This window comes from Durio zibethinus, chromosome 2 (assembly GCF_047325235.1).
Source record: "Durio zibethinus cultivar Kanyao isolate XHJ-2024 chromosome 2, ASM4732523v1, whole genome shotgun sequence".
In the NCBI taxonomy this organism is placed as follows: Eukaryota; Viridiplantae; Streptophyta; class Magnoliopsida; order Malvales; family Malvaceae; genus Durio; species Durio zibethinus.
This window is the reverse complement of record NC_143163.1, coordinates 3,687,848-3,699,329: the sequence shown is the minus strand read 5'-3', so window position 1 is coordinate 3,699,329 and position 11,482 is coordinate 3,687,848. Positions and strand designations below refer to the sequence as shown.

Sequence of the window (11,482 nt, the reverse complement as noted above, 5' to 3'; positions counted from 1 at the left end):
CTTTATTGGAAATATTTTGTTAGAATCAAAAGCAATAGAATTCAAAATCAAACACGAATAAAAGTAACAAAACCCACATATTACATATTAATAGTATTTTGCATTAGATGTAGTATGAAGATCATTCTTGAACAATACTAGCAAGATTGTCAATTTGAGTTTTGGGGTCAAAAAATAAAGGTAAAGAGAATCACCTGAAGAAGAGTAGAGGGGAGAAGAGGAACATGGTGAAAAGGTGGATTGTCTTACCCACATTTTCCTTTTGAGTTTTGTTTGAGAGAGAGAATTGAAGCGAATATGGGGGGAAATAAAAGGCAAATAATGGTTTTGATTGGAACTTGGAACCCATTCTCCCTAATTAACTCACAACCTTTGCTTACCCGAACTAAACGCTTTAATGTCTTCCTTTACCTCATTCAGGGGACAGGACAATCCTTTGACTTATTCACTCTCTTTTTTCTTATTTAAAGTTGCAGTCCATGTATTCTTGGAAATATTTTAACCTCTTCCCCTTCCCCTTCCAATTCCATTTTACGTTTGCTCCACCCATTGAAACACTTTTAATCGCAAATAGTAGTGATAAATTAAGGTGGGTTTGGTTTAATTTCGTGACATTTTTCCTCTCAAACTACTACTCCATTTCCTTTGAACGTTTACATACAGTATGGTACGGGCTAGTCATAATTCCTCGAGTATGATAAGAAAACTTATGCAAAGGATCATGATGAAACGAGAATGAAATTGTGATCACATTTACTTGGTTCCAAATCCGTTGACTCGACTCAAAGTCGGGAAACTTTCATTTTAAATACAATTCGAAACTTTTTTCGCAAAAGCCAAACCCAAAAATCAATATAAACCGACGCATACAGGCTGTGAAACTTTACATCAGTCTCAAGTCTCAACTCTAACTAGGGACAGAGAAAAGAAAATCCCAGTCTGCAAACGTGCAAAGTTCTCTCCAAAATGCTAGTCAAGGCAGACGTTCATGTGAGGCTATCCTATCCAACGAAGGTTCTAAATTGCTTTTGAATTTCCTGAAGGAAAAGATAAGGTGGAATTTGAAGTCAGATATCATGGGAAATTCATGGAAATTTGGTCTCTCCAAAAAAAAAAAAGGCTCGCCAGCACCACCCGAAGCCGGTTCTATCTTTAGGTTGCCATGCACATTTTTAAGCATAGGGTCCGAAAAGGAATGATAGGGTCATTCTTAACGACCAGAAAGACAAAGCTACGAAAACAAGATTCAAATTTCGTATTCGGCAGGGATGGGGAGATGGAGATCAAGCAGTTGAGAAGCTGAAGCCAGATTTTGCTACTTGAGTTCAATGCACGAATGGGATCTTCCACAGGCTCTGCCACAATACTAGTATTACAACTAGGTTTTCTCCTCTTTGTTGTTAATTTGGTTTTTTACTTTTGCTTATTTGTCTCCTCTCTTTCCAGTTCTCCTTTTAGTTTGTTTGCTTCTGTCGCCAAAATTGTTACTGGCTGAACATAAATTCAAATAAAGTATTAATAGTTGTAGCGTATAACATATTTTAATGAGTATAGTTTGCTTGCTATTTATGCTCTCGTATTTGTATATTGATTTCCAAAAGTATCTTAATATATAATATAATCAGAATCAATTAGAACTGGTGAATGCCATATCGTCAAGGTTTTTAAGAAAAAAAAAATGATCTACAGCTATTCATCTCCTGGTGACAGAAATCTCCAGACAGAAATGTTAAATGACTACCTCCATGCAGAATTTTCTCCAAAGAGAAGACAGATTTGATGTAGGATGAAGAAACTTCAATATTTTCATCAAGAAAAAGATAAAGGCCGAAACAAAAGCCAAAATCAGATTCCGAGTTGCTAAGATATGTACTACAACGAAGCTGCAAAGTTTCTAGTGCAAGCTCTAAACCAAATAAGGGATGCTAAAAGCTCAAACTTCTTGGTCACAAAATCTAAAAAAAAAAAAAAAAATGCAAAACAGTCAACTATTAACTATGACAGATAACAGAAACTATTATAAGTAACCCTCAAAAAAAGAGTTAAAAGAGAGAAAGAAAAAGACACCAGGACTCCTTTGCATGTCCATTCTCCCAATTATCTCAAAGATCCATTTGAAACCTTTAGTTTCTTCCCTGCAGAAACAAAGAACTACCATTAGAAAATTTTGCCCATGAACCTGATATAACTGACTAGAATAAGCAACTTGGAAAAGGGGGTTCAACATCAATTTCTGAGATTTTATCCAAAAGGTAAAATTGATTGAAAAGGAATGCCTTACTTGTTGCATCCCTCCTTGCCCCATTGATCCGGTTGGCTCTCCTTGCACGTTTCTCTGCTCTGCTTGTGAGAACCCCTGACCAGCTCCATGCCCTGGGTAAGTCTGTCCATACCCAGGATTTGCTCTCTGCCCAGAGCCAGCAGTTGCTCCTGGCCCATGGTTCTGACGATATCCGGGATTTGATCCTTGGCCATAACTCTGTCCATAGCCAGAATTTGCTCCTTGCCCAGAATTCTGCCCATAACCAGGATTTGCTCCTTGTCCGGAATTCTCCTGATAGCCAGGATTGACCCTTTGCCCAAAATTCTGCCCATAGCCAGGATTTGCCCCCTGCCCAAAATTCTGTCCATAGCCAGAACTTGGTGCCTGCCCATAATTCCCACCTTGTGAGGGAACATAGTTCCTATGATCTCCTCGGAAATCCATTTGTTCAGGAGGCATATAATTCCTCTGCTCTCCTTGAAAGGAGTCCCTTCCTTCTCGGGAACTATAACCTCTGAAATCCCTCTGCTCAGGTGGCATATAATTCCTCTGCTCTCCTTGAAAGAAGTCCCTTCGTTCTTGGGAATTATAATTTCCCTGACCTCCTTGGTTGTAACTACCCTGGTATGAAGGACCACTTCCTCTAGGAGCATACTCTCTGTTGTTCATTGGTGGCTGCTGACCGAGATTTTGTCGAGGTGGATAACCTTGTGGAGGTATATAGCTCCTTCCATCCCCTTGTGCAAACCCCTGTTGATTGTATGGTAGATTCCCTTGCTGGTTTGGCATAGCATTTCCTTGTCGATCATATCTTGGTTGGTCAGGATTTCTATTATTGTGACGGAACTTACCACCTTGGTTTCTACCATACTGAATAGGGGGTGGTCTTGGTGTGATAACACCGTTCTCATACTTGTCCCCTGGCAATCACAGCAAAATATTCAACTCCAGGGTCTAATACTATCACAATGTAATACCATTTAGACAAAATCAACCAATACGTGGTAAAACAGGGTGGGGGATTTTCAGAATATGAAAACTCCTAACCTCCATACTCCTTCTTTACTGGATCAATATAAGAGTCCGGCAATACAAAAATGACCCCGGGTATATCTGTTTAAAGCAAAACCTTCAAAATTCAGAATCTTTTTTTCATTTTTTCTCAGCCACAAGGATCAGAATCGTTTAAGAACATAACTTTTTGGGAGTAATATGATATCATAAGCTGAAAAACACTTACCATTAAACTTTTCAGACTCTTCTTCAGACATTAGAACCTGAAAACCTTCATAAGTAGTTGTGCTACACGCATATATTCTCTTTTTTGCTTCCTCCACACTGAAACAAATTAACCAAAAATCAACACACCCATTGATATCCAATAAAACTAAAGATTTAAACATTAAGGCTACCCCAAGTTAAACAATCAAACAAAAAGTGCTATAAATTTATTTCCAATAATTGGGTAAAACTTTTAAAAAACAAATAGCATTTTTAAAAGAGATATAAATGGGGACCTGATGCCGAGGCCTTGAGCACAAATGTTCTCGTAAGTACGAACCATTTCTTCAGGGGAAGGTTTATTATCTTTGGGAAAATCAACGACAATGAGCCAATGATTGTAATCACAGCCTTCGAATAGAACTGTATCTTCGGTGATCTCATCCCCTTCCTTGTACAGTTTGTACTGTCTGGGTGATGAAAGAGGACCCCCAGATGATCTGAACCATCGAGATTGAAAGATACGGAAAAATAATGTTGATGACGATGGAGGTCGCACACAGGTGGAATTGGAAATGAAGGGTGGAATTGTAGGGACCGTAGCGTTGGAAACGGAGAGAGTACGTTGGAGGGTGGTGAGAGTCGTTAGGATTCGACGGAAGCGAAGTGGGTGCAGAGCCATAGGGTTTTGGTGTGAGAGAGTGACGGTGGGCCTACAGTTTAGCAGGGTTGACGGAACTTTCCAGAGAGACGACAAAGAGAGAAACGGTGAATGCTATATAAGTTTCGTAAAATGTTAATTTAGGGCTCGTAATTTTTCTTATTTGTATTAGGACACAATTCTATTTCAAATTATGCGATTATGGATACTTGCACTTATAGAAGGTGTACAATTTCTTTCCCATAACAAAAAAAAAAAAAAGAAAAGTAAATTTATATTTGATTGAAAATAAATAAATAAATAACTCAATATAACATCAATTAATGTAATTATTATTTCATATATTGTTGATGAAAGTTTTAAATTATTACAAACAGGTTGAAAGTATTCATATGTTTAACTTTCTTATCATATTAAAGCTACCTAATACAGTTACCTAATGCCTTGCAAAGAGAGCGATGAAAAGTCTAAAGGAACCATTGACCACCACTCACCATGTGATGCACAAAGCGCAAAATTAAACAAAACCTCCTTTGTTAACTACTATAATCTAATAGAGAATTACATATACAATATTATTTGTAACGTTAAGAACAAAACTTATTTATAACCATGACTACTACAACACAAACTTGGATGCAAATTCTAGGAGAAAAAGAGCTAGAAGTATAGAAATATTTAGTGACCAATGCCCTTCAACATGCTCCAACCATAATCTGCAGCGGAAACTGGTTTATCTGGATCATTGGAATTAGTGTTCTTCGTGATATATATGTATAACATCAGCACTTTCAACCTGCAATAAATGAAAACCATTCATGTGTTGAATAATGGAGATTTTTGTTATGTTATTTTGGCAGTAGATATCAATAGGTAATTTCCTACTATGGTAGAAAGTTCATTATAACTTTTCGTTTCTGAAAATGGAAAATGAAATGGAACCCTAGTTATTGGTATCAAAAAATTTTGTAGCCATCACTTATAGTTTAGCTACCATATTTCTATATTGTTCTTGAAAATTATGATGCTTCCTACGGTGTATAACAGCTTACTCTTGGAAATTGGAACTCCCCAATCGAGGATCGCAATGACGATTGCTGCGAAGGGAAGGAACAAGGCGATGAGGTGGATAACGTGAGGAAGATTTCGCCAGATCCATGCGCACCAGCCATTATAATAGGAGTGGATTTCCTGCAACTGATTCAAGAGATAGCAATCTGGAATAGTTAAGGCAACTTGTCTACCGAGATTATTAAGCAAATTAATCACATAAATTTCATCTGGCAAAATGCGTGTAATGATCTCAATGGCACGGAGAAACCCAACATCTTCAGGCTGCTTCATGAGGCAATTCATGAAACAGACATAAGGAGTGAAATGTTTGGATCTATCCTGACAACATTGTTCCAAGGCGACGCAGTTGATCAAGATGCTGCTTGTGAAATCATCAATAGCTATGGGTGGGATTTTGAGAAATGGTAAGAGAGGGACATGGAACTTCCGGCTGAAATCTATCTCCAACAAGCTATTAGCTCTCCTTTGCTTCAACCAGATACTGGCACCACGGAGCTCAATCACGCGTTGTATTGACTGCGTGAAAGGATGATGATTTATTTGCTGTGGATTGGTTGTTGGGGCTGAGGGAAGGAGACTAAAGCGGAATAGGTCAAGTAAATGCCTGAGGTCCAAATGTTCAACAGGGGATATAACAGGTAAGGGCCTGCAAAAGGCTTGATTGAAAAATCTTAAAGCAAGTGTGGACAAAGAGTCCCTTGATGCATATTGACCGACGTTGGAGAGGTTGAACAATTCCTGAAGAACGAAAAGGGTAACTGATTACCCATTCTAAGGAGATCAGAAATCAAAGTTTGAACAGGGCCCTGCCAGGGCCATCTGACATTGTTATCCTCATCATATTGATGGAGGAGCTCGATGATAAAGGAACCATCCGCTAATATCATACTAATAAATTCATGATCCTCCATAGAAGTATGTTTACTGTAACATGCTTTTGTCCTTAGTTCTAGCGTTATCAATAGCTGAACATAGGAGGATAAATCGATTCCGTGACGTTCTGTCCGCGATAGAAATTTATTGAGAAAATCATACTTGTGCTCCTTGAAACGAGCAAGTTCCTGGTTGAAGTAGTGATAAGGGCCGATGGATGCTACCCTGGGCATTTCAATCCTTTTTTCTATTCCAACAAGAAAATCAGGAAATGGATAAATGGTATAAGCTGGTATACCTCCTCTGCATTCCCTCATGCTTCTATGAATAATATCTATAGTGCTTTGGAACAAATCCATCACCACTATCCTTTTGCTGTCGTCGGAAACTTTATGTTATGATGGAACGTATAGAAGGTGATGAAGTCACCATGTATAAAGAAAGAAAAATGTGTTTGGTAGAAACGAAAGAAAACAGAATCAGAGAAAATTGAAGGAAATGAAAAAGGATTAGATTTTTCTTTTCTAAAAAAGGGTAAAGGTGTAAATTCCTTTTTTATTTTTTTAAAGAAAGAAAGGAAAATTTTTCATTTACTCTTTTTATTTTTCTCCTACCCTATGAAAGAAAGGTGAAATTTTGTTTTTAAACTCTTTTCTTTCCTCCTATTTTCTCCCACAAAACAATCAATTATAATGTTAGTGTAATATTGTTTACTATATTGTAAATCATGCTATATATGAAATAATTTTACTTGTTTTATATATATGTATATATAAATTAATATTTTTAAAATTTTATATCTTATTAACTTGTCATAAAAAAATAAATTTTTTAAAGCATAAAAAAATTGACATGATTTCAGTTTGTACTATTTTTATTTATAATAATATTTATATATGTAAAATTTATATCAAATAAAAATAAATTATATGTCTTTTTTAAAAGAGTAAATATATATATATATATATATATTATCAAATGATGAATTAAATAATAAAAAAGTATAAGCATACTTTCACTTTTGTAATCTTGTTCAAATTATTATACAAAATGTGAAAAATGTTAGGAGGTGTGTAAAAAAATTATTAATTTCATAAAAACAAGCTTTCAATAGTTATAGAATATACCTTGAAAAAAGAAAGATGAAAACCAAAAAATAAATCGCAATAGTATTAGTCGAAAAAGTTGCAAACCAAAAAATAAAAAAAATAATATAACACATTAAATATATAGTATTTAATTTGTAGGATAACTTTTGGATGACACTTAACTAGATAATTTTTAAATTGATATTTTAAAAAATTAAAAGGATTTAATAAGTGATAAAAATTAAATCAAAATTTTTTACTTATTTTTAAAATATAAAATTAATAATTAGAGTTGAGATTGATATAAATTCTATTATTTAGAAATTAACAGAAAATTTTTTTTAAATTTTTAATATTTTACGTAAATTTTCGAAAAGATAATTTTTGTTTGATACAAATTAAGACAAAAGAAAACAGTACATTTGTGAAATATTTAGATAAATTTAATTTTTATACTTTTAAATCATATTGAAAGATTTTTTTAATTAAATAATTTATAAAATAAGATTATCTAGTAAAAATTTAAAGTTATTTGAATAACTAATATATTTTTAATTTTTAATTTTAAAAAATATCTTTAGATTAATTTGATTTGTAATCATAATTTGAATAATTTTTATAATAAATTCAAGATTATTCAATTTATAATTAAAAAAAGATTTATTCTTTAAAAAAACTATGTTTCATGTCATATAAAAAAATTATTCACATAAACATTCATATGATAAACTTAATTAAATGTCAATGTATATTATAATATAATAATATATATGTTTGCTTTTTGAACTTCACTCACTAATCATCAATCACAATTTGTGTAATTAGTAAATTTGTTATAAGTGAAAATCACATACATGTATATTTCAATAAAAATTAAAGGATAATAACCCATTTGGCCTCAAAATTATTACATTTTTTTTTGTAATACCTAAATAAAAAAAAATTTTAATATAGTATTTAAATTATATTTTCATGTATTAAATTACCTTAACCCTTAACATTATTAAAAAAAATACTAATATGACATGAATATTCAATAAAATGCTGACACGTATAAAAAAAATACAATCAACATCATATTATCAATACTATGTCAATATTAAAAGAAATTTTCAAAAACAATAAATTCTTTAAAAATTTTCTAAAAAAGTTTTTAAAAATTCTATTTTTTTTTAATTCTAAAAAAATTCAAAAAATTTTAAATAATTTAAAGAAATCTTAAAAATTCTAAAAAATTTTAAAAAATCAAAAAGCAATTTGGCACAATAATTTAGCCTCGATTAAACACTTATCAGCAAATTGAAAGACATAAAAGAGGCCAGACAGTAGCAAATCAAGATCAAACAGAGACCGTTGAAAAGCAAAAAATTTTGGCAAAGTCTTGTAAGCGCATAAAATGAGTCAAACAGGGAAGCAATTGAGATCGCAACACTAGCCTTAAATGATCCCAAATAGAGATTGAGTTTGGCGTGCAAATTGTATCTCTATTCGAAGTCAAAGTCTACAGTTTTACCACCTTCAGAAGCTAGTAACCGAGAATCCATTTTAAAAAAAGGCAATGAGCAATCGACATTAATACAAAGCAATAATGAAACCCAAAAAGTTGCAGAAGCAATGAAGATCAATGGGAGGTGAAAACAAAGCAAGCCCAGAATTCGAGTTAAGGTAGCCAATAGAAAGCAACTCCCAATAAGAATACATGGCAAAGATTTTGGCAATAAAAATTTTCAAAAAGGTTTCGATTAATCAGCAGGAAATAAGAATTCAGCACAGAGATAATCCACAACAATTCCAAGAGGCTAGTAATCAAAGAACACAATAATTCTAAAATGCACCTATCAAAAAACAACTAACCAAAAGTCAATCCAAACCCAAATTTAGAAACCAAAAAAAGGGGACCCCAACAACCTATATCAGACCTCGCGTCCATATATTGCAAAACACAGAATCCAAACTAAAACCCCCACCAAACCCATACCCAAACCAAAACTTATAATCCAAAGAGCAAGCAATTCATCAGCAAATGGCAAAATCGAGAACTCATCAGCAATGAACAAAAAGCAAAAACCGGCACACAAGCAGATAAACAAGAAAATTGAAGAAAAAAATAATATTGCAAGAAGTCTTCATAAGGTTTTTCTGTAAAATTTTAGTTGGATTTTTGTGAAGATTTAGAAGTTGGGACTTTGGGCATTGAAAGGAAGAAGACTGGCGGTGGTAGTGACGGCAATAAGTTGCTGAGGATTTGGGTTAATTATGTTGACATTCTCTGTTGTGTTGGAAAAATAGATGAACTGGAGAAAGTTTAAAGGTTCGGCTTCTAACAAGCGATAGCATTTTAGATTTTTTTTTTATTGAAATTTTTATTTTTATTTTTGAAATTTTATAGTTTTTAAAATCTTTTAAAATTTTTAAAATTTTTTTTATATTAACGTGACATTAAAAATTATGATATTGGCTGAATTTTTTTTACACGTATATTTTATTAGATATTTATTTCATGTCAATATTTTTTTAAAGATGTTAAAGAGTTGGGATAAGTTAATATACATAAATATAGTTTAAATATTAGATTAAAAAAATTTTAAGTACCATATTAAAAAAATATAATTGTTTAGGGGCCAAATAAAAGATTATCCCAAAAATTAATAATAGTTGTTTACTCTTCCAAAAATATCAAACTCAAAGTTTCTATGTTTATTTTTATTCATTTATGCACACTTATGTTTCCCACAAGATTCATCTCTATTTTTTGTAGTTACTTTTGCAAACAAAATCAAAAAAATCCAAATTAGAAATTATCATTTTGAATTTTATTGATTCAATTTTGAATTATATTTAAATTTTAAATTATGTACGAAGGTCTAAATTATTGATTTTTTTATCAAATAACTTTTAATAAAATTTAAATTAGAATGGATTGAACGAAATTTTAAAATTCAATCACTTTTACTATTTTTATCTGTAAATTTTACTATTTTTATCCATAAATTTATAATTGGAATGGGGCAGATACCTACAAAATTGTTTACTGAGATATATAAATGACAAGTTTGGAAACCAAAAAAAAGGAACCACAACAACCCATATCAGACCCAGCGGCCATATATTGCAAAACACAGAATCCAACAAAAACCCCACCAAACCCATACCCAAACCCGAGACCGAAACTTATAATCCAAAGAGCAAGCAATTCATCAGCAAATGGCAAAATCGAAAACTCATAAGCAATGAACAAAAAGCAAAAATCAACACACAAGCACATAAACAAGAAAATTGAAGAAAGGAATAATATTGCAAGAAGTCTTCATAAGGTTTTTCTGTAAAATTTTAGTTGGATTTTTGTAAAGATTTAGAAGTTGGGATTTTGGGCATTGAAAGGAAGAAAGACTGACGGTGGTGGTGACGGCAATAAGTTGCTGAGAATTTGGGTTAATTAAGTCGACATTCTTTGCTGTGTTGGAAAAATAGATGAATTAGGGAAAGTTTGAAGGTTCGACTTCTGATAAGCGGTAGCATTTTAGAATTTTTTTTATTGAAATTTTTATAGTTTTTAAAATCTTTTAGAATTTTTTAAATTTCTTTTTAAAATTTTTTTATATTAACATGATATTAAAAATATGATGTTAACTGAATTTTTTTTACACGTATCAATATTTTATTAGATATTTATATTACGTTAATATTTTTTTTAAAATGTTAAGGATTAAATTAATTTAATATACAAAAATATATTTTAAATATCAAATTAAATTTTTTTTTAAGTACCACATTAAAAAAATATAATAATTTAGGGTTCAAATAAAATATTATCTCAAAAATTAATAATAGTTGTTTACTCTCCCAAAAATATCGAACTCATAGTTTCTATGCTTATTTGTATTCATCTATGCACACTTATGTTTCCCACAAGATTCTTCTCTAGTTTTTGTAATTACTTTTGCAAACAAAATCAAGAAATTTCAAATTGATAGTTATCATTTTGAATTTTATTGATTCGATTTTAAATTATATTTAAAATTTGAATTACGTATGAAATTATTTAATTTTTTATCAAATAACTTTTAGTAAAATTTAAATTAGAACGGATTGAACGAAATTTTAAAATTCAATCAATAAGATAACAGCAAAGACAACAAATTGTCTCTTACCTCCACTAACTTATTGGGATGAGGAAATTATCGATAGTCTAACATCGTAAACTTATCTGATTTTCTTTTCCACATTAAAATATGGCAATGACTTGGTTAGATTAGACTGGTCAATATCAATCAAATTATTTATCTAATTAACTTTTTATTC

The 11,482-nt window shown here is 31.8% G+C and overlaps 2 protein-coding genes across 2 annotated transcripts; both read right to left on the bottom strand.

The window, feature by feature from the left end:
- Nucleotides 1-1,782: 1,782 nt before the first annotated feature.
- LOC111308892 (uncharacterized) lies at nt 1,783-4,236 on the bottom strand. Its single transcript, XM_022907566.2, has 5 exons — nt 3,781-4,236; nt 3,504-3,601; nt 3,311-3,376; nt 2,282-3,183; nt 1,783-2,135 (listed from the first exon to the last, which is right to left on the bottom strand). The coding sequence occupies exons 1-5, from the start codon at nt 4,164-4,166 to the stop codon at nt 2,124-2,126; spliced, it is 1,464 nt and encodes a 487-aa protein (XP_022763301.1). The 5' UTR covers nt 4,167-4,236; the 3' UTR covers nt 1,783-2,123.
- Nucleotides 4,237-4,823: 587 nt separating this feature from the next.
- On the bottom strand, nt 4,824-6,451 carry LOC111308269 (UPF0481 protein At3g47200-like). Its single transcript, XM_089751448.1, has 3 exons — nt 6,044-6,451; nt 5,140-5,957; nt 4,824-4,941 (listed from the first exon to the last, which is right to left on the bottom strand). Exons 1-3 carry the CDS (start codon nt 6,449-6,451, stop codon nt 4,824-4,826), a joined length of 1,344 nt encoding a protein of 447 aa, XP_089607574.1.
- Nucleotides 6,452-11,482: the final 5,031 nt, after the last annotated feature.

Bases quoted from the DNA above. Each gene is read 5' to 3' on its own strand.
- LOC111308892 (XM_022907566.2), bottom strand. From the start codon at position 4,166: ATGGCTCTGCACCCACTTCGCTTCCGTCGAATCCTAACGACTCTCACC. The intron at 3,602-3,780 runs GTCCCCATTTAT...AATTTGTTTCAG, and splicing joins GCTCAAGGCCTCGGCATCAG to TGTGGAGGAAGCAAAAAAGA. The intron at 3,377-3,503 runs GTAAGTGTTTTT...TGCTTTAAACAG, and splicing joins AGAGTCTGAAAAGTTTAATG to ATATACCCGGGGTCATTTTT.
- LOC111308269 (XM_089751448.1), bottom strand. From the start codon at position 6,451: ATGGATTTGTTCCAAAGCACTATAGATATTATTCATAGAAGCATGAGG. The intron at 5,958-6,043 runs GTCAGATGGCCC...TTCGTTCTTCAG, and splicing joins AATATGATGAGGATAACAAT to GAATTGTTCAACCTCTCCAA. The intron at 4,942-5,139 runs GTAGCTAAACTA...CATTTATTGCAG, and splicing joins AAGAACAATATAGAAATATG to GTTGAAAGTGCTGATGTTAT.